A 23723-nucleotide genomic window follows, 5' to 3' on the forward strand; every position below is an offset into this window, starting at 1 on the left:
TACAAAGTGTGATGGCAAGGCTGACAGTGATTTGACAACTACTCTGAACGTGCTTGATGACTTCTTGAACCCAGTAGAAAATGTAATTTGTGATTGTTAAATTTTTGGATGCTGCAGATGAAATGAATGTCAGCTCTTTGATAGCTTTAGTATACTTTTAAGGGAAAAAGCCACTATATCTGATTAGGGTGCATTAAAAAATAAGCTGACATGAGTTTTGGGATTGGGCATGGCATCACTGATGAGAGCACACATCAGCGCTTACTGAGAGAGCAGCCGTTGACAGTGAGTGATGCTATTGAGACATACAGAGCAGCTGAACTGACAGATATGAAACTGAAATCCACAGGATGGCGAGGGCACTCATTAACAGCGTGAGTTTACTAAAACCATCAAATAAGCTGGCTTACACCGTGCATGCAGTATTTTCTGGGCAAAGTCATGCAGAGGGGAGAGAAAAATGATGGCTAATAAGGAAACAGTGTAAATTGTGTTATAGCAGATCACTTTGTTTGGGTTAGCTTGACAAGTGAAAGAAATCAACATGAAGGGAATTTCCACACCATTGACAGGGCCGATGCCTCAATGGGCAGTGATCAGGACAGGGAGCTCATTGGCTTAGTTCAGTCCTGAGGGGAAAAAAACAAGGTTTGTGTCCTTACTGAGGAACAGTAAGTCTCAGCAGTGCCAGTTAGACTCTGATGCCATACATAATGGTGCAAGCTTTAAAGGTAAAACAAGCTTTCCATCTAAAAAACATAATGCCACCAAGCAGCACTTACGTGGAACTCTTTATAGTTCAGCTCACGACCTCAGAGGTCTGTTTCAAGCAGCTGCACAGTGTGTGGCGAGGTGCGCAAATTGGAGTCTGAAATTATGAATGCTGAGCTGCCAGCTTTTCTTAGCCTGGCTCAACAAGTGAGTGCCTTGGCCTTATTTACTTTGATATTCCAGCTGACTGGAGTGCTGTGAATGATCCCGGCAAGTTGTCTGTGCCCTTGAGCAGAGGGGCACTCATCCAAAATGTGTATAACGGGTCAGTTGACTCAGTACTAGGGATTGACCAATTTAGGTTCAGCCAGACCTATATAGGTTCAGTCAGTCAGTAATTTTCCAACCCGCTATATCCTAACACAGGGTCACGGGGGTCTGCTGGAGCCAATCACAGCCAACACAGGGCACAAGGCAGGAAACAAACTCCGGGCAGGGCGCCAGGACACCGCAGGACACACACACACACACTAGGGACAATTTAGGATCGCCAATGCACCTAACCTGCATGTCTTTGGACTGTTGGAGGAAACCAGAGCACCCGAAGGAAACCCACGCAGACACGGGGAGGACATGCAAACTCCACACAGGGAGGACCCGGGAAAGTCTCCATACTGCGAGGCAGCAGCGCTACCATTGTGCCACCATGCCGCCCCCTATACAGGGTACACCCACAAATAATAGCAGCTGGAAAAGGCAGATGGTCATATAGCGAGACCACTAAGTGGATTAGTAATATGATGACCATCAAGAAAACTAACAAGCTGTGTATTTGTATTTATCCCAAACGTATCTCAATCAGGCTCATCGGGCAATGTAATGCAGTAGTGAAACCATATCTAGAGTACGGTGTGTAGTTCTGTTCAACACGTTACAAGAAAGACAGCTGTGCAGAGGAGAACAACCAAGAGCATCCCAGGACTTAAAGACATGGCCTACTGTGACAGACTCGGAGAATTCAACCTGTTTAGTCTTGAGCAGAGCAGACTGCATGGGGACCTGATCCAAGTCTTCAAAATTCTCAAAAGCATAAGATCCAGCAGAATTCTTTTGACTAAATGACAAATCACATGCTCGAAGACACCAGTGGAATAGAAGGAGAAATGTTCTTGTCTGAGTTGTTAATCTGCACACCTAAACGCAGATCCCATGTCTTGCTAGGAGAGTCCACATTAGCCACATTATAATATATTAGCATACATTATACACTTCACGTCATTATTAGTATAACATGGAAAGTTTCTGCTATAGGTATCTGTTCAGCATTTTTCACATTTCCTTTCATCCTACTCTTACCTAGAGCTTTGTAGACACGGAACACACATGAAATGCATGTATTCCAAATAACAATACACGGTATTATTTACCCTATACAACTCCAGGCAGCTCACACCCAGATAAAGAGTCTTGGCTTAAGCTGGGAGAGCTTTTTGCGCGAGTTGAGCTCCATCAAGGTGGGGGATGGGACAGCAGGCTGATTGCTGCTTGTGCTGATCGACACATTTACAAAACAAAAGACACTGATTGAGAGGTGCAAAGGGATTTAAGGTGTGGCTGGGATTACCAATTTTTTCATAAGCTTCAGGAATTCTAGTTTTAAAGAACCATTATGTTTAAGAGTGGAACGCACTTCCAGCTTGCTACGTTTATGTAAATGAAGGCTATGACTGACAGTCACTGGAAAACACTCCACTGACCTTGGGGATGTGGGAGGAATACCTGAAGGAAGACCTATGCAGACACAGAGAGAACATGTAAAACTCCGCATTGGGCGCTGACTGGGCATGAGATGTGAGCCGTGGATGCTGGATCTGTGGGATGGCCAGAACTACCCACTGCACTACTATGTCACCCCAGTACAAGGAAAAAAATGGCAAGTGTTAAGATAGAGATATAATAGGTGACTTTTACAAATAAGTAAAACAACAATGATATTTGCACTTTTTCTGCAATGCCTGGCTGTAGTTTTTGTGGAAATTGTTTCAGCATTTGTTTTTAGGGTGTGCCCCTAAACATCCTGAACAAACTGCGCCATGACAGTAAGACACTCTTTAGGTCTCCTTGGTTTCAAAACTGGTTATGTGGTTACAGGATAAGTGTGATTTGCAGTATTTGTTCTGCAATGCTACACCACCTTATGTGCCTGACATTAGCTAGATGACAGATTACACTGTGCGTGGTGATAAAAAGATTGGTACTATTACATATGTGTTTTCTTTAATTTACAGTTTATACTTTCATTACTATTCTATAATTATGAAGTTGGTTTTTTTGGGTTCTGCTGGAGACCTAAAGTAAGCCCACTGCTTGCTGGCTCCCCCTAGTTGTGCTCATTTTACCTGCACTGATAACCAAGTGCCAGATAGAAAAGCCAAGGTACTGAAAATGAGCACAATCCCAGGCTATTCTTGGGATTTGGCCTTACTCTACAATTGTGCTTGTAACGATATGTCTCAAAATGTGTGAAAATTAAATGAATTCTCACCTTACGCATATGGCCATTGTGCTTCTTTGGACATGAGGGAACATAATTTTTCAGAATTCAAAGTTAATCTAAAGTGTTACATTGATTATGATATTATCTTTGTTTTGATTTTGTAATTGCAGTGTATGTATCTTCATCTCCCTGGCACAACAGTAATCCTTCATTATCTATTTTAACTACAGTAACTCCCTTTGTAAGCACTATGACTGACTGACAGATTTTAAAGTGTTACCGAAAGAAAAATTAATATTTTCACACAGAGCCGTATTTCAAGACAAGAAGGTCTATTTAATGAAAGAATTTACACTAGAAAAGGACGTATCCTTTAGAATCAAGTTTCCCATTAGGCAGTTGATAGCCCAGTTCCGTGTAATTGAAGCTAGCTTCATATGACACCCTGAATTATGGGAAGTGTGATCAGGCCCTGGGCGGCTGCCAGCCTTAGTCTTCTCTCCTGGGAGCAGTAGAAACACATAAGGGTTCTGCAGTCATAGGACAGGACAGGTGGGTTATTGTGATGCCTGGCTAATTTGAAATAAGCTTTATAAATAGTCTAATTTTGACTGGACACTCTCTGAATGGCAGCCACTGATTGGCTGTTCTTGGTTACCTGTAGCTGATCATTTGACTCTTAAAAGAATGTAATCACAAATGATACATTGATCAAAGTCATTGAAGTTTAGCAAGAAGGAGGACAGCTGTGGTCTAAGTTGGGGGTTACAATGCTACACTTGTCCGTCCATCCATTACCAAACTCACTGAAAGGAGTACAAGTTACTGCTGCTCAAACCAAATTGAGGAGCACTGGGCACAAGACACAAGTGAATCCTAGATAAGGTGCAAGTTAAGTACAGCTGTGAATATATCAGGAATGCATAAATATTCCTTCATTTTTTTAACTCATTTGTTTTTATCATTATATTGGTGATGTCATCATCAGCACTGATTTGTAAGTTGCTTTTTTATGGGCCCTGCCATTTTGTGTGTCTGGTGCTTATGGACATTGTCATGTTGTGCTTCCAGTCATCTTGATGCTTAATGGCTGTTAGATACATGATGTACTTGCATTATATGACCACCTGACTGACAATCACACCTATATGAGCTTGTTGGACATCCCATTGCAAAACCATGGACATCAATAAATAGTCCCCTTTGTGGCTATAGCAAGATCCACTCTCCTGGGAAGGCTTTCTCACACGATTGTGGAGTGTGTCTGTGGGAGTCTGTGCCCATTCCTCCAAAAGAGCATTTGTGAGGTCAGGTACTGATGTTGGACGAGAAGACCTGGCTTACATTTGGTGGTCCAGTCCAGTTCATCTCAAAGATGTTCAGTAGGGTTGAGGTCAGGGTTCTGTGCAGGCCACTTGAGTTCCCCCATACCAAACTCATCAAACCCTGCGTTTATGGAGCTGGCTTTGGACACAGAGGCACAGTCATGCTGGAACAGAAAAGGGTCTTCCACAAACTCTTGTCACAATGTTGAAGGTGCACAGTTCTCTAAAATGTCTTTTAATGCTGTTGTATTAACAATACCCTTCACTGGGACCAAGAGGCCAAGTCCAATCCCCGAAACACATCTCCAGGCCATTATCCCTCCTCTACCAAACTTTACAGTAGGTGCTATATGAAGGTAGCATTCTCCTGGCATCTGCCAAGCCCAGATTCATCCATTAGGCTACCACATAGTGTAGCGTGATCTATCACTCCAGAGAACACGTTTTCACTGCTCCAGAGTCCAATGGCAGCACGCTGTGCACCACTCGACCCTTGGCATTGCACATAGTCATCGTAGGCTTGTGTGCAGCTGCTTGGCCATGGAGGTCCATTTTACAAAGCTCCCAACACACAGTTTCCTGTGCTGAGGTTACTTCCAGAGGCAGTCTGGAACTCTGTTGTGAGTGATGTACCAGAGGGTAGGCAATTTATACTTATTATCAATAATAATAATCATTTTGTTACATCCATGTAGCACTTTTCTCAGTACGCAAAGCACTTTTCATAGTGAGTTGGGAACCACCACTATTGTGTAGCATCCCCCTAGATGATGCGATGGCAGCCATTTTTGTGCCAGTACACTCACCACACATGAGCTTTTAAGTGGTGAAGTGGTGAGTGAGAGATAGCCAATTAGAGAAGGGGAATTATTAGGGGGCCAGAATGACTAGGCCATGAAGGGCAATTTAGCGTGAACATCGGGATACACCATGCTGTTTGCTATGGATGCCCAGAGATCTTTTATGGCCTCAGAGAGTCTCATCAAAGGATGATGCCATGTTTACAGCACAGTGCCCCTATCACTGCACTGGAGCATTGGGATCCATTTTGACACCACAGGGTAAGTGCACCCTGCTGGCCTCACCAACACCTCTTCCAGCAGCAACCTAGGCTTTTTCCTAGATGGTCTCCCATCCAAGTACTGGCCAGCCTGCAACATGCTTAGCTTCAGGTGGATGACCTCTTCTGAAGTGCAAGTGGTATGGCTGCTGGCACATCATTATGTTGTGCAAATTAGCACTTGGTGGCCTCACTCTGTTAGTTTGCATGGTCAACCACTTCATGGCTGAGCTGTTGTTGCTCTGAGACGCTTTCATAAATAATTGCACTCCCAGTTGACCGAGGCAAATCTAGCTGAGTAGAAGTTTCACATACTGACTGGTGGCAAAGGTGGCGTACTGTGACTGCCATGTTTAAAGTCACTGAGCTCTTCAGTATGACCCACTCTACTGCCAGTGATTGTCAATGGAGACTGCGTGGCCATGTTTTTCACTTTATTCACCGGTTAACAACTGGGAGCAGCTGAAGCACCTGAGCTCAAAAATTCCAGAGTTTTGTCCACAAACATTTGGCCATATAGTGTGTCATGTTGTTATATAAGACGGCCATACAGCTAAAAACAGTGTCTGAACTTAGTGGAAAATAGCACTATAGTGTGCGGAAAAACAAAATCACATTGCATTGTTGGCCTCGAATAGAGGACTCTAGAGTACTGACTTGACTTTGGTTCAGTCTGAAAAGCAAAATAAACAAATTGATCCATGGAACTCACCTTTACAATTGTCCGAGAGGACTTTTATAAAAGTTTTTGATAGTCATGGCAAATCATTTTTGAAGTTTATTTCTTTCAATACAATACACCAAGTATAGAGGTGTTGTTTTTGATAGGAAAATAACAATAAAACATTTTTCTAATATTATTATATTTATTATAATGCATTGGAAGCATGCTGCTGTGATAAAAGCACATTTATAAGTAATGCCGTGGAAAAATCAAAAACCTTGACATCCATTATGGCATTGAAACCATCGTGCGTGTTCCTGTGTTTAACTTGTTACTATGAAGAAACCTTTCCTCACTGCTGTTCTTGTGGTTGCTACCTGTTACATCTTAGCTAATGTCCCTTTGTCTTGCAGAATGTTTACTATACAAGCAGCCAGCAGTTCCATGTTGGTGTTTTGAGTCCTACCATCGATGATGACGACAACAAGTGCCTGGTCGATGTCAACAGTAGGCCAAGACTGATTGAGTGCAGCTATGCCAAAGCAAAGAGAATGAAGCTCAACTGGTTGTTTACTCAGGTAATTAATTCATGTAATCCCCCCGCAAATAACGATGCCCTGTTTTCTTTTGTATTTGTTAATTTATTAAGTCATCAGGATATTTGGTGTCATATAAAGAAATACATGTTCCATTATAAACCGTGAAATTATGTAATTACGTATAACATGCATAGGTTTGCTGGTATTTTTATTTACTGCATACAAAACCTGCGTTAGCATTAGATGATGAATGTAGTCTTGATTAAGATTTTATGGAAGACTGCTTCACCATAGCTATTTCTTTACTGCTTTGAGAAAGAGCAATTAATATAATTGTCCTAATAATTTACTCTTAAAATGTAAAAATATTGCTTAAATATAATTAAGGGTATGTAAGCCTGACACTTCAGCTGACAAAGACTAGAATCAGCCGATCTCCTGAAAATTGTAAAACTGTCCAGTAGTGTTGAGGTGGTGCAGTGGGTAGCATTGTGGCCTCCGAGGCACTTGGATTATGGATTGATTGCTGGGTGGGGTCCCTTCTCTGTGCTGTCTGCTTGTTGTCCGCATGTTCTCAGTAGTGCTCGATCAATACTAAAATTCTGACTTCAAGTATCGATACCCACAAACACACGCACCACCCTGCACTGCCACACAATCGCGAGCCTCCCTGCTACACCACACTACGCAAATGGTAGGAGAAGGGGTCTCTAGCACATTTATATAAATAAGTACTTTTGAAAAGCAGGTGGGGGGGGGGGGGTGCCTCAGGTGACTCAAGCAGGTTGTAAGTCAGATGAGTGGTATTGGAATTCCTATTGTGTTAATAAACAATTGATGGTGAGATATTTGAAAATGGGCGGAACGGTGGCGCAGTGGTAGCACTGCTGCCTGACAGTAAGGAGACCTGGGTTCACTTCCTGGGTCCTCCCTGCGTGGAGTTTGCATGTTCTCCTTGTGTCTGTGTGGGTTTCCTCCCGCAGTCCAAAGACATGCAGTTTAGGTGCATTGGCGATCCTAAATTGGTCCTAGTGTGTGCTTGGTGTGTGGGTGTGTGCCCTGCGGTGGGCTGGCGCCCTGCCCGGGATTTATTCCTGCCTTGCACCCTGTGCTAGCTGGGATTGGCTCCAGCAGACCCCCGTGACTCTGTGTTAGGATATAGCGGGTTGGAAAATGACTGACTGACTGATATTTGAAAACCGCTGTTTACTACCACTCCTAAAATTAACACAATGCTGATACAGAACTGTTTTAAAAATGGGTTTTTTTGGTACCTTTTCAGTATCAGCGTACAACGCATCCCTAGTTCACAGCATTCAGAGGACACACGTTTGGCCACCTGGCATTCAAATACACTTAGTAGTCCCTGTCTTCAACTAAACTCATGTTTGTTTTAAATCAATCATTTAGCTTGCCTTGCCCTGAGAGAGGTCTATTTTAGATAAATCTGGATAAATATAAAAAGTATGGGTAATACTTACCATATCTCTCCAGATATACATAAAAAGAAAAGTGCATCTAAAATTGAAACGATCCTGGGTAAAATAATTTTTCAAGGTTCCCTACAGAGATACCACTGCTGCCTCAGCACTACTTGTAATGCCCTGAGTTGCCTGCAGCCTTGGCGTCTTCTTGAACTTGGGACATTGATAGCCATGACTGAGATAGATTTGTGCAATGAAGACTTGGACCAGCAAGGTTGGTGCAAATGTGCAAAGTGCATTCCAAACAAAGAAGCAGTGTATAAATAAATAAAGTGCAGTGCAGTTCTTCTTTATATAAATAAATAATCTACAATAAAAAAAACAGTGAGCATTGTGGAGGTTAAAATCCATAAATAAATAAAGCCATAAATAAAGTGGGTTAAAATCAAGAATTAAATACCAAGTCAGGATCAGTTGTTTCAAGCCACAAGTTTCTAGTGCATCCTTCTTGAAACCAACCTTTTCTGCTCATCCATTGGGTCTACTCATCTGATTGAGACGAGATGCTGGCAAACATGGTCAGCCATCTTATGTCCATCTCATATCCCCACCACTATTAATCAGGCTCTGTGGGGAACCCCATGAGCCCTGCCTCCTTGTTCCCACCGCCATACATCTGCATCTGTTGGACCTTACTGCAGCAATCAACCTCTCCTGCTCCTATCCAGTGCTCAGCAATGAGCGACTATACCTCCAGAGTGCTCCACATGGGGCTTCCCTAACATTAGAACTATCTCGACGACAACAGGCCATTCAGCCCAACAAAACTCGCCAGTGCTATTCACTTACTTCTTCTAAAATAACATCAAGTCAAGTTTTGAAAGTCCCTAATGTCCTACTGTCTACCACACTACTTGGTAGCTTACTCCAAGTAAAACTTCCTAATGTTTGTGCGAAATTTACCCTTAACAAGTTTCCAACTGTGTCCACGTGTTCTTGATGAACTCATTTTAAAATAACAGTCTCAATCCACTGGACTAATTCCCTTCATAATTTTAAACACTTCAATTGTGTCACCTCTTAATCTTCTTATGGTTAAACTGTATAGGCTCAGCTCTTTTAATGTTTCTTCATAATTCAACCCCTGTAGCCCTGGAATCAGCCTAGTTGCTCTTCTCTGGACCTTTTCCAGTGCTGCTATGTCCTTTTTGTAGCCTGGAGACCAAAACTGCACACAGTACTCCAGATGAGGCCTCACCAGTGCGTTATAAAGGTTGATCAGAACCTTCTTGGACTTGTACTCCACACATCAGGGCACTATGTAACTTAATATTCTGTTTGCCTTCTTAATGGCTTCTGAACATTGTCTGGCAGTTGATAGTGTCGACTCCACTACTACTCCTAAATTCTTATCATAAGGTGTACTCTTGATTTCCAGATTTTCCACCGTGTATTCAGACCTCACATTTTTACTTCCTACATGTTATACTTTACATTTACTGACATTAAATTTCATCTGCCACAAATCCAGCTCTACCTTGAACTGGACATTCTCTGTCTGTCTCTGTGCCTCTCATCATCTCTTCTTTGATTTTGACCTCCATTCCTTCACATTCAGACTCCTTTTTTTTCCGTTGAGTTGCGGTGTGCCAAATTACCCATGGAGCAACTTCCAAATTAGATCTACACACCTACACTCACAACGTCTGCAGAGCCTCACTGTTTTTAAAGAAATCTCACACAGTCACGGTTCTCTAACGTGCCTTACTCCCACTGATGTGTATGAATACCCACCCCAGCTCCTGTCTGTGTGTACTTACTATTTTTGTTCCATGTTCTCACCAGTTTTTTCTGGAGTTTCTGTCTTATTTCCACCTACTATATCATATCTTTGCTGACTGATTTTGATTATTTTAATTGGTTCGTGTCCAGGGTTATTTTCTGCCATGTCTTAATGGTACCTGGCTCCTCACAACACTGCAGTGGAGAGTAATATTTAGAAAATGAATGCAGTTCAAAGTTCATTTAAGAGAACTCTGACTATACAGGTAGTTAGCCCTAACTAGACATTTACTAGTAAGCCCACCCAGCATCATGAATACCATTTTTTGAAAGATGGTAAAATTACATGTATTAATTCTAGATGTAGTACAGTGGTGTAGGGTGGGTAGCACTGCCATCTCACAGTTGGATTTGAATACTGTCTTTGGTCACTGTCTGCATGGAGTTTGTATGTTCTCCCCATATAAATGTGGTTTTTATTTTTGGGATATTACGGTTGTTTCCTGTGCTTGCTAAGACTTTTGGCTGCTCTGAGCTGGCCCAGTGTGAGTGAAGATAAGTAAATGCGTACCTGTGCCCTGTTCAGGCTTAAGCCCAGTGTTTGCAGGACAGGCACTAGCCACCCATGATATTACAAATGAGTGGATTTATTAAAAATCTGAGTAGTATGCAAATACATCTTCTTCTCCTTCTTCTTTCGGTTGCTCCTATTTAGGGGCCCCCACAGCAGACCATCTGTCTCCATTTATCCCTGTCTTTTACATCATTTTCTGCCACACTGACTGCCTTCATGTCCTCCCTCACCACATCCATATCTCCTCTTTGGCCTTCCTCTTTTCTTCTTACTTGGCGGTTCCGTCCTCAACATTCTTTTCCCAGAGTACCCCTCATCTCTCCTTTGCACGTGCCCAAGCCATCTCAATCAAGCCTCTCTCACTTGGCCGCCAAACTGTCATACCTGTGTTGTCCCTCTAATATATTCATTCCTAATCCTGTCTACCCTCGTTACTCTGAGTGAAAATCATAGCATCTTCAACTCAGCTACTTCCTGTCTTTTCATCAGTGCCACCATCTCCAAACCATACAACATCAGCTGGTCTCACTACCGTTTTATAGACCTTCCCTTTCACTCTTGTTGTTACTCTTCTATCTCAAATCACTCCTGCCACTCTTCTCTGCCCAGTCCACCCTGCCTGCACTCTCTTCTTCACCTCTCTACCATGCTCTCAGTTGCTTTGGGCTGTTGAATTCATCTACCTTCACCACCTCTGCTCCTTGCAGTCACACCATTCCATCACCTTCCCTCTCATTTACGCACATGTACTCCTTCTTTCTCCTACCGACTTCCATTCCCTTTCTCTCCAGTGTGTATCTCCATATTTTCAGGTTCTTTTCTACCTGCTGTCTACTCTCACTACAGATCACAATGTCATCTGCGAACATCATAGTCCACGGAGACTTCTGTTTGACCTCATCTATCAACCTGTCCATCACTATTGCAAACAAGAGAAGGCTTAGAGCCAATCCTTGATGTAATCACACTCTCAACTTGAACCAGGCTGTCATTCCTACCGCACAGTCACACTGTCCTCATACATGCCCTGTACTACCCTCACATATTTTCCTCATACAGTACCATAACTCCTCTCCTGGCACGCTGTCATGCACTTTCTCTAAGTTCACCAACACAATTCAATTCCTTCTGAACTTCGCTGTACTTCTCCATCAACACCTTTAAAGCAAACATTGCATCTTTAGTACTGTTTCCTGGCATGAAACCATATTGCTGCTCACAGATCTATACCTCTCCTCTCAGCCTAGCTTCCATCACATTTTCCCATATCTTCATGGTGTGGCTAATCAACTTTATACCCCTGTAGTTACTACAGCTCTACAAACCTCCCTTATTCTTGAATGTTGGTACTAATATACATCTTCTCAACTCCTCAAGCATATTCTTGCTTTTCAAGATTTTGTTAAACAATCTAGTTAGAAATTCTACTGCCATCTCACCTAAACATCTCCATTCCTCTACTATATCGTCCATGCAAACTGCTGTTCCACTTTTAATCCTCTTCATAGCTTCCGTCACTTCAGCCTTGCTGATCCCTGGTACTTCCACTTTATCCAACCTACACTGTCTCTCATTTCCTACATTCATAAGTCGTTCAAATTACTCCTTCCACCTTTTCAACACACTCTCCCTGCGTATCAACAAATTTCCATCTGCATTCCTTATCACCCTGACCTACAGCCCGTCCTTCCCAGCTCAGTCCCTCTGCCTGGCCAGTTGGTGAGTGGTTTTCTCCTTCTTTTGTGTCCAGCTTCTCATATAGCTCAGCATACACCTTTTTCTGAGCCTTCACCACATCATTTTGTACACTTGTCTGCTTTTGTTGTCTCTCTGTTTATCGCAATTGTTTTTCACCAACCTCTTCCTCTTTATGCTTTCCTGTACTTCCTAATTCCACCATCAAATCTCTTTGTTTTCCTTCCTCTGTCCAGATGTCACACCAAGCACTTTCCTAGCTCTCTCACTTACCACTTCAGCTGTGGTGTTCCAATCATCTATCATGTCTTCATCACCACCGAGCACCTGTCTCAGTTCCTCTCTAAGTTTCACACAATAGTCTTCCTCTTTCAGCTTCCAACACCTGATCCTTGGTTCTAATCTCACTTTCTTCCTCTTTTTCACCTCGAAATTCATCCTGCATGCCACCAATTAATGCTGTCTAGCTACAGTATCCCCTGCCACCACCTTACAGTCTCTAATCTTGTTCACGTTGCATCTCCTACATAGGACATAGTCCACCTGTGTGCACCTTCCTCCACTCTTATAAGTCACCCTGTGTTCCTCCTTCTTCAAAAAATATGTATTCACCTCCATTTCCATTCTTTACACAAAGTCAGCCACCATCTGTCCTTCAACATTTCCCTCTTTAACATCATATGTGCCCATCACCTTCTCATCATCACTGTTCCCCTCTTCAATGTGCCCATTAAAATCCACTCCAATCACCACTCTTTCTTCTTTGGGTATGCTCTGCACCATTTTATGTAACTCGCTTCAGAAATTTTCTTTCTCCTCCATCTGACATCCCCTTTGCAGGGCATATGTGCTGATGACATTTAACATTATCTCTTTGATTTCCACCTTGATACTCATCACCCTATCAGACATTCTCTTCACCCACGAAACATTCTCTTCCTTCACAATTACCCCTACCCCATTTCTCTTCACGTCTACACCATGGCACAGTTTGCACCTGCCTCTGATGCTTCTGGCCTTACTCCCTTTCTGCTTGGTACATCTACCTTTCTCTCCTCTATCATATCAGCCAGCTCTCTCCCTTTACCAATCATAGTGCCAACATTCAAAGTTCTGACTCTCAACTCCACACTTTTTCCATTCCTCCTCACCCCTTGTCTTTGAACCCTCTTTCCCCTTCTTGTGCTCCTTTGCCTTCTATGCCCAGCTGTAGCATAGCTTCTGCTGATACCCTACTGGAGAGCAGCATCAGCGGGGGCCGTTGGTAACCCAGATCTCAACTGATCCGGTATGGATGTTCTGTTTCACATTCACACATTTGATTTGGCACAGGTTTTATGCCGGATGGCCTTCCTGGTGCAACCGTCCCCAATTTACCCAGGTTTGGGACCGGCACTGGCTTGTGCAACCCCAGTGGCCAGGTTAATATTCAAATATATGACTTATTAAAAAACCAAAAAAACTAATAGTGCAAGAGTAAATTCTCTCCACTTACAGTATGCTGCAAGTAAACTGCAAAGTATTAAAATAAGAAGTAGGAGCTAATTTTAGACACTGCTAGATTAGATGATGATAATAAGAGGTGACAGAGACAGATGGCGCATTAGAAATGGAGCAGCTTTTTCAAAAATCTGTAGCAGGAACAAATACGGTTTTTGCAGCTGTTGAGTGTTAACGAGTCAAAAGCAGGTGACAGTTGTACTGAATGTGTACTTGTGTCTCTTTAATGCCAGCTTCTATGTGACTGTAATGTAAGGGGAAATAAAAATCATTTCTGTGTGAAAATTAGTTCCACTTTCAAAATGAAAACCTTCAGTTAATAAAGATGATAATGAGCTAATCTGATTACTTTTACTAATTAGAATGCAGTTTGGAAACGTATAAGTTACCATGACTTTTGCGACAAGTAAAAGTACGAGTGTGCTGCACTGGCATGTCGGATGCTCTTGTAGCAATGAACATGTTCTGAAAAATCTCTATGTGCACAAGTGCCGCACACGTCTAGGCCTTAAAAGTGATGCATTAGCATTTCAAATCCAATGATTAATACTTGGTATCCTTTTCATGATGAAATGCACCAACGCTACATTTTCCAACAACAACATCTGTTTCTATAGCACACTTTCATACAAATGATGTAGCTCAAAGTGCTTTACAGGATGAAGAAATGGAAAAAAAACGAAATATAAAAATAAAATTAGGCAATACTAATTAACATAGAATAAAAGTAAGGTCCGATGGCCAGGGAGGACAGAAAAAACAAAACAAAAAAAAAAATACCAGACGGCTGGAGAAAAAAAATAAATCTGCAGGGGTTCCGAGGCCGTAAGACCACCCAGCCCCCTCTAGGCATTCTACCTAACATAAATGACCTCACAATCAGTCCTCATTGTATTCAGGGTTCACATGGAAGGACTTGATGATGACGGTCATGTGGACTTCTGACCTTCAATCCATCAATGTAGGGACATCACGGTGCTTTGATCAGGTGGGGATGGATAGCGTAACAAGCATATTTACAAATACACTGTGTATAGGACAAGCAATCCACCCCGCCTTTGTGTTGCGTTGGCCACAGTATTAGAAAGACAGACTGGCTGAAACTGAGCAACGCCTGATCATATGCAGGTTTTAACAACAGTTGAGTTTCTAGTAACAGGCACCTATCAGGGAATCTCTCAGCCAAGCTTCAGCTCCATCATACCAGCTCTGCTGGAGGCCATCAACGACTGATGAGGCGCTACATTCAGTTTCTGTATGATTTGGTTGTACACGCCAACATAAAATTAAAATTTGCAGTTTTCCTAAAGTAATCATGGCAATTGACAGCACTCACATTGCAACAAGGGCACCTAGCGAGAATGACGCTGCAATTAAGCAGTTCCATTCCATTAATGCACAAGTCATCTGTGATGCCAAGATGAGGCTTATAAAAGTGACATCTTAGTTAGCTGGTTCAACTAAGGAGTCGTTTATTTTGAGGCAAAGTTGCATTGAGCAGACAACTTGCTGATGCTGCTGTACATGATGGCTGGCATGTTGGCAATGTAACTAGCTGAACCCTCAGTGTTTGATATGGCTGGTACTATTCATTGTAACAGCAGTCATGTCATTGATTGTGCCAGTTGCTAGTGACTACCCACTCAGACACTGGCACCCTATGCCTTTCCCAGACCCCCAGAGTGCAGAGGAGTGGTACTTAAGTGCAGTTTGAACAGTGGCATAGAACTCCTCAAATGCAATTGGCAGCAGCTGGATAGTTCAGGTGGGTGGCTGCTCTACCAGCCAATGGGCGTCTGCAGAATTGTGATTACACATGTATGAGGTTCATTAGCATGATCCATGTATGGCTGTTCCGGGGGGCTACCAAGCGCAAGAAGAAGTGCATTCCAATATGTACATTTATTTTATTTATAAATGAGATCCCAGAACTCCAGATGCGGTCTCACTAGTGTGTTACGTAGTCCAAGCATAACATCCCTTAATTTATTTTTACGGTATAACCAAACATTTTATTTGTCTTTTGAATTGCTTCTGCACATTGCTGATGAAAACATTGCGTCAGTACAAACCCCTAATCCTTTTCAGAGGTTGCTTCCTTTAAGGTCATCGTCTCCTATCTTGTATTTATAATCAATGTTCCTATTGCCCACATGTAGCATTTTGCACTTTTCTGTATTAAATTATATTTTCCAAGTGTGTCCCAATTTTGAAACTCATCCACATCTTTCTAAATTAATTTTACTGCCTTCCTAGTGTCCACCATTTCTCTAATTTTAGTATCATCTGCAAATTTTACAAGTTTACTAACTATACCAGAGTCAGTATCATTAATATAAATCAGAAAAAGTAACAGTCTAAGGACAGACCCCTGAGGGACTCCACTGATGACCTCACGTCACGCAAAACATTCTCCTCTTACTTGTGCCTTTATCTACTTGTTAAAGAAAAGCTGCTTTCTTACCCATACTGTAACTCACTTTCTGTCTTTTCTGTATGTGTGATGGTGGTCTACTCTACACATTTTTTTTCTACACAGTGTAGCAGTAGAGGCTCTTATCAACCTCTTGAACCCTCAGGTACCACTCCAAACACCAGGTAAAAGTCCAAGACTTCTTTATTTTGTAATTATTACGTGCACAAAGCACCCTCCACTCCACACTATTCATACAATAAATCAATTCTCACTAATCACAATACTCTCTCCTCCGCTCCCAGACACTTAGCCACCCTACCTCCCAGCTCAGCTCAGTGTCTGGGCTTTCCCAGCGTCTTTTTATACCCCCTGACCAGGAAATGGTTTCCATCCAACAATCCACAAGTCCTCATTACTTCCGGGTCAGGGTAAAAGTCCTTCTCTTCAACCTGGAAGCACATTGTTTCTCCTGTTCATGTGACCAGGACGTACTTCCAGGTTATGGCGGCCTCGGGGTGAAGGCCGGAATATTTAGCCGGCCATCCACCACAACAGGTAAATCAAAAAGTAAAGGCAACTTGAAAATCACACAGTCACTGCAATGAATAGAAGCTGACACAATACAACACGCTCACAATGACTTATGGGTAGACTGAACACGCTCAGTGCAGTGCTCTGCTGTTAGTCTGCTCTGCCAAGATCAAATCAGCATGGATACTCCACTGTGGGATTGCACTATTGTTGAACAATGCGCCGTAGTGAGATTCATTTGGGCAGGGGGAGTGAAACCTGCTGAAATTCACTTTTTTAGTATGCGTCTGTGTCGTTCACTTTTGTATATTAGATTACCTGTATATACTGTAACAAGGGGGCACCACAAACCCAGCAATACACCACATTAATAGAATAAAATAAATTATATTTATTCCTTAATGCATCTTCAAAGACCTTCTCCAAGCAATGTGCCACAAGTACACAATAAATCAAACACAAATCACACAATCCTTGCCCCTTCTCTCCTCCAGTTGAGTGTTGCCCACTGCCTTCCAACTCTGACTCCTCCGTTTGTGGCTCCCTTTTAAGCAGGACCTGGGAGTGTTTTTGGTGCCACGTCTCATCCTCCAGGAAACACTTCCAGGTCATAAGAGAAATAGGGATGTCCTTCCCTGACAGAACCCGACAGTTCGCATATGAGGACCACTGCTGCCTAGTATATGGGGAATGGAACTACTCCCGTTTCCCAGTTATTGCTTGTCCATTCATTATATACCACCAGCTGGAAAAAAAGTTATTTCTCCAGTTCGCTGGCCAATATGCTTTCGTCGGCTCTCTGGCCTCCTGTCCAGGTAGCGTATACTTCCCCATCTCACCCAGGATACCCTTTCTTCTCCTAAAATACACAGTGAAGTTTACAAAATAAATCTTTTCCACAGAATGGTTAAATCTAGGATGTCCCACTGTAACCACACTGCATGATGTCTAATGCACTGTATGTCTGAATGAAACCTTTAATAGAACTGGCAAAAAACATTACTTTTATGTACTTAACATACTCACAGAATTCAGAACTTCTCAATGTTGCTTCTTAACTAATCTGATGCCAACTTGGTGCTTTGTTCAGCAGTTAACAGATGCTGTTTATTGGCTTCCAATATTTAACAGTAGTGAGCCAGAAAGATATTAAGTACAAGTAACTCATTTCCAGTAGAAATTGTCACCATGATCAGCAGACATGTGTGGGTCATTCTCATTTAATTTTGCTTTTTAGCTTGTGGACAGTATGGTGGCACAGCAATTTTAATGTTTCTACCTCACTGCCCCACAGGCCTGGGCCACCTTTACTGTGGCGCTTTCCAGTTTTCCCCCTTTTCCACATTGATTTCCTTCACGCTATTGTTTCCTCCTTCACACGTAAGATGTGTTTTTAGGTTAACTAGCATCTTCAAATTATCAGCCAGTCTGAGTGTATCTGTGGATGTGGCCTTTCAGGAGTGACTCCTGCCTTGTGCCTGATGAAGTCAGGACAGGCTAAACCTTCCTGTGTCCCTGTAATGGATTACACAGATTCAGATTGTGGATGGATATTTAATTCATAGTCAGCATTAGTGCTGGATTATTTTAGGCCAACTGAGTATATATCCAATGTCAATGGTGGAGCTGAAAGAGGCAGTAGTGCCCACTTGTGGTCCTTGTGTACCACAGGCTACAGGTTTTTTTAACTGGTATCTTCAACTGAGGTCCATCCCTTTTGTTCATTGGTTTTCATCAAGGCTATTTTAAGTTAAGCCAGGATATCACATAAAACACAGTCAGTCAGTCAGTCATTTTCCAACCCACTATATCCTAACATAGGGTCACGGGGGTCTGCAGGAGCCAATCCCAGCCAACACAGGGCGCAAGGCAGGAACAAATACCAGGCAGGGCGCCAGCCCACCACAGTCACATAAAACACATCTGACTAAATTTGTTAATTAAACGTATTTGGACATAATAGATAGCGTTTATTAAAGAGCTTCAACATATACGATATATTCTATCAATATCAAACCATTCCAAAGAACATTAAAGTACATCAAATGCAAACAACTCCTCAGTGATTATCAAGAAGGAGCTGCCTATTAAAATAAAGCTTGACAACACTGTAAACAGTCATCAAAAAGAAGGGGTCTTTGAATTGGTGACATCTCGGCCTTGGCCACTTAAGCCCCTGAATTCTGAATGTAGTGTGTAAAGCACGAGATGAAGCTTTGTAGCATTCTAACTTGATAAATAGTTCTGACAGATTTGGTTATCATTTTGTTGCTTTCTTTCCTAATCTAAGTCACCCAAACATTGAAATATCACAGTTAAGCCTGATATACATAAGGTCAAATAAACCAAATACATATTTAATAAAAGAAGTGTTGTAATATATGAATTAATATAACATTAATTTCCTAACATAAAATAATATCATGAGAACACCATAACAAACTAATTTCAAGTTTCAAGGCATTTAAATAAAAATATCCATCCATCTATCCATTTTCCAACCCGCTGAATCCGAACACAGGGTCACGGGGATCTGCTGGAGCCAATCCCAGCCAACACAGGGCACAAGGCAGGAACCAATCCCGGGCAGGGTGCCAACCCACCGCAGAATAAAAATATCTTAGAGAAAAAAAAAGTCACTGCAGGATCTGAATTGGCCACGAGACTGAATGCTCTGGCACTCTCAGTGGTTTTTGTCCTTTTCAAGGTGGACAGTTCATAGCACCTACATTCACATGATACCCCTTTTTATATTACAGTAGGTAGAAGCAGTAGATGCCCAGGTAAGTAATGTGAAACTCAGGCCCCTTCGTCTGCTAGTCTGATCTCAGTCTGTTCACTTGCTCTGAACCAGTAGTTGGCACTAGTGGTCCACCGATTTGGTTCTGAATGGTCAAAGGATGGCACTGGCACTACACAAGGAGGTACACTACACAAACTACACAAAAAAGGATGGCACTACATAAACTGTAGCACATCAGAAAAACAAAAACCCACTGGCGCCCCAAGGGTTACAATTTTGAGTTCCATAGTAGTCTGTCTTGTCCATATGGTCCTAGAGAGCAGCTATACTAAATTTGGTCCAGATTGGTCAAAGGGTTTAGGATGGTCTAGGGAAGAGACAGACAGATAAACATTTTATTTTATATCTGTAAAATATTATGATGTGTCATATAAAATGTCTTACAATTGTGCTACTCTTTAAATAAAATTATTTAAAAGCTGGTGTGCTAGTTAAGATTAAGTAAAGCCAATTTTTCATTTACTCATTTATTGTACCCAGTCTGGCCAGTTTAGTGTCACAGGGGTCAGCCTGTTCCAACAAAACTGGGCACAAGGCTGGAACCAAAACACCCACACACACTAACACTCACAGGGGGCCAATTTAGAATCTCCATTTAACCCAACGCGTATGTCTTTGGGATGTGGAAGGATGGCTGGAGTCTTCTTCTTCTTCTTTTGGCTGCTCCCGCAGAGGATCATCTGTTTCCATCTCTTCCTGTCCTCTTCATTTTGCTCTGTCACTCCCACCACCTGCATGTCCAGGACGGCTGGAGTACCTAGAGAAAAATACATGTATGTTTATTTGAAAATGGTTTAAAATCAATTGTGTGCATTGTAAACAAGGGCATTTAAAGCTGAACCTGAGTGAGTGGCCAATCATTAGCTCAACACCCTGGAAAATTACATCTCGCCTTGTGTTACACGACAAGCATTTGAGGTCAATAGTGACTGAATTGGAAATCAGGACCGACATTTTTATACCCCCAAACTACTCAGTCTTCACTGGGCCTGCTAGTGCAGTCAGTCATGGGTCACTGGTTTGGCTTGTTTTTCTCTTATGCTTTGCCCTGGTGTGTAGCATCTAAAAGAAAAAAAAAACTCAGTAAGCCAGTGACAGATGAACAGCATGCATTACTTAAAAACAGTTATTAATGAAGGTTAAACCTTGCTGTTATGGTTGGCCACAGATTAACATTTACTGTCATTACCTGTTCTTACTCCATGCAGTATGATGTTCTTTTAACGTTTTTAATATTTTTATGACAGGTGGCACATCACAAATATTAACACTGCTTTTATAAATCTCATTACCAAAGACATATGCAATGCATTTGTTATTCCAACAGATGGTGCATGCCAAACACTTGCAGTAATGTATTTCTTTTGTCATTCCAACACGTAGCAAGCACATCACAGACATTAACATTAACACTGCTTCTACAAATCCCATAACAAATAGCATTGAAAAGACATATGCATTGCATTTGTCATTCCAACAGATGGCACATCACAGACATTTGTAATAATGCATTTTTTTCTGCAAATGTCTGTTAGAATGACAAATGCAATGCATTTTATTACTACATGCATTTTACAAAATACATTCCAATGGAAGGTGCACGGTGATTACTCAGATTTCAACATGATATAAGCTGATGTCACAATACGCAACTTTTTGTCATGGAGTAGATTTTGTCAGATTTACTGATAGCAGCTGCTGATCTTATCACTTTACCAGGTCAAATTACTGGCTGAGTGATGATCTTCCAGTGCAATTGTGCTTGCCCATTTTTCTGAACACCAACAGTGTGCAGCCTGACACAGATGGCGCTGTACAAAGTGTTTGCAGCTGCAGTGAGTTCAGCAGCATTCTTTGTCCTTCATTTAATGTTTCCATTCTGTTATAGTATGTAAAATATGAGACACCTAGACAGACAAACTTCTCTTCTGTTTGTGAGGTCCACAGCCCCCATGCTGCCTGACAGAGGAGGAGGAGGAGGTTAGGAGCACGAGCTGATACAGCACATTGCCGCCCCCACCACATGACAAACCAACTCAGGACCCCAGGTTAGGACCCGAGTGCAGCCATGCAACGAGTGACACCTCAGCACCACACTAGTTCAGATGGACTTGGTACTATATAAAGGGTTAATAGCTGTGGTGTGTTTGCACACAATTTGGGCCCTTTTTTTCATTCTGATTTTCTGCATAAACACAAGACATCAGACAGACTAGCTTCTCATCTATTTGTGAGGCTCAAAACACGCGTGTTCCTTATTCCTCGTCATTACTTTCCATGCCTTGTATTTCTGGCTGAATGCTCATTGGTTCTCGACTCTGGCACATAAAGAGCCCGCCCCTCTGACCACATCTGTTTGATTTTATTGCAGACTAGCTGGTCTCAGCAGTTAGAGGCGTCATATTGGTTGAACAGTTTCACGGGAGAACACCGCCGACTGGCTAAGATTATGAAAGTTGAAGGCTATGACTGAAAATTGGTGAAAGAGGCATCTAATGTGACATAGTCTTTAGTCAGGTAGCATAGGTAATGTGACATACAGTAAAAGCAATAGTTAATAGGTTGTTTCTAGTTATTAAAGGATCATCTTCCAATTCTGGCAAATTCTCAGAGCAAAAACCTGTAGGTATCAGTCAATTCTTAGTATACTGTATATAGAATTTCTTATTATGAGCAGATTATATACGTCAGCTGTAAGATTTGAGAAGCTTACCTCTGGGAACAGGGCTGAAGATAAAGGGATTGAAATGGATAAAAAGATAAGGAGACAAGTTTTATTTTTGCAGATTCAAAGCAAACTCCTAGAGCATGAACCATTTATCACTGCTTACAACAGCCCACTCTCACTTAACGCTGGTCACCAAACAGGAGCTGTTTTTTGCTGCAGGTTTTAAAGCAAAATGGTGTTATTTTATTTTTTACCTGCTGTCTCGTCCTGAGCCAGCTGCTGCAAACACAGACTACCGCTCCCCACTAACCTGTTTTGAGCACTAGAACATTGGGACAGTTTTGATGAGAACAGGCCATTCATCTCAACAGTCCTATCCACCCAAAAAAAAAAAAGAAAAACAAAAGCTTGGTAATGTCTCTTCAAAATGTACAAGTTTCCAACATGTCCCCGTGTTCTTACTGAACTCGTTTTAAAATAACAGCCAGGATCTACCTATACTGAGGCCTTTCATAATTTGAAACACTTAAGTCATGGCACCTCTGCTTGCTTGAACTGGAAAGGTTTATCTCCTTCAGTCCCTCCTCATAATTTCAGAACTCACAGTGTAAGCTGATTTCATGCTACACATTCCATTAACATCATTCCCAAAGTTAAGGCTTTTGGGGGGCTGCAGTCAAACCCAGCAACATTGGGCACAATGCAAGAACCAGTCCTGGACAGATCACTACTCCATTGCAGAGCCCACCTTCAGACATCTCACAGAGCCAAACAACTTCATAAACTTTGAGATATCACAGGAAAACTAAAGTACCTGTCCACACAGAAGTGAAAAGAACATGCAAACTTCACACAGACATGTGTTAATTTCTACTAATGCATTTGCAAAAAACATAATTTAAGTCCCGCAGTGGGTAGCGCTGCTGCCTCGCAGTTGGGAGACCTGGGGACCCGGGTTCGCTTCCCGGGTCCTCCCTGCGTGGAGTTTGCATGTTCTCCCCGTGTCTGCGTGGGTTTCCTCCGGGCGCTCCGGTTTCCTCCCACAGTCCAAAGACATGCAGGTTAGGTGGATTGGTGATTCTAAATTGGCCCTAGTGTGTGCTTGGTGTGTTTGTGTGTGTCCTGCGGTGGGTTGGCACCCTGCCCAGGATTGTTTCCTGCCTTGTGCCCTGTGTTGGCTGGGATTGGCTCCAGCAGACCCCCGTGACCCTGTGTTTGGATTCAGCGGGTTGGAAAATGGATGGATGGATAATTTAAGTTCTGGTTTTAGGTTTATTTTATTTATGTCCCAACATGTTATCCCTATGCTGATTGAATAGCTATGCAAACTGCAGAAGAGTAACATTTTCCATAGAAAAGAATAACATTCAGAAATGATTAGGTTTAATTTATTTGTATGCAGTGTCATGCATGTTTAACCCGACCATTATACATTTTTACACACACACTGCTGTCCAAAAACTGGAAACTGTGACAGTCATTAAAATCAAAGAAATGCAGAGTCTTTTGAATTCTATTATAAAATATTTTCCAG

General features: G+C 42.1%; 1 protein-coding gene across 1 annotated transcript in view; it reads left to right on the top strand.

The window, feature by feature from the left end:
- LOC114645984 (polypeptide N-acetylgalactosaminyltransferase 18) overlaps window positions 1-23723 on the top strand; it is a 771561-nt gene that overhangs the window by 720019 nt on the left and 27819 nt on the right. The window contains exon 10 of the mRNA XM_028793932.2: window positions 6671-6835. Coding sequence (XP_028649765.1) covers window positions 6671-6835 — 165 coding nt within the window. The remainder of the gene's footprint in view (window positions 1-6670; window positions 6836-23723) is intronic.

The sequence above is a fragment of the Erpetoichthys calabaricus genome, chromosome 2, assembly GCF_900747795.2.
Source record: "Erpetoichthys calabaricus chromosome 2, fErpCal1.3, whole genome shotgun sequence".
Classification (NCBI taxonomy): Eukaryota; Metazoa; Chordata; class Cladistia; order Polypteriformes; family Polypteridae; genus Erpetoichthys; species Erpetoichthys calabaricus.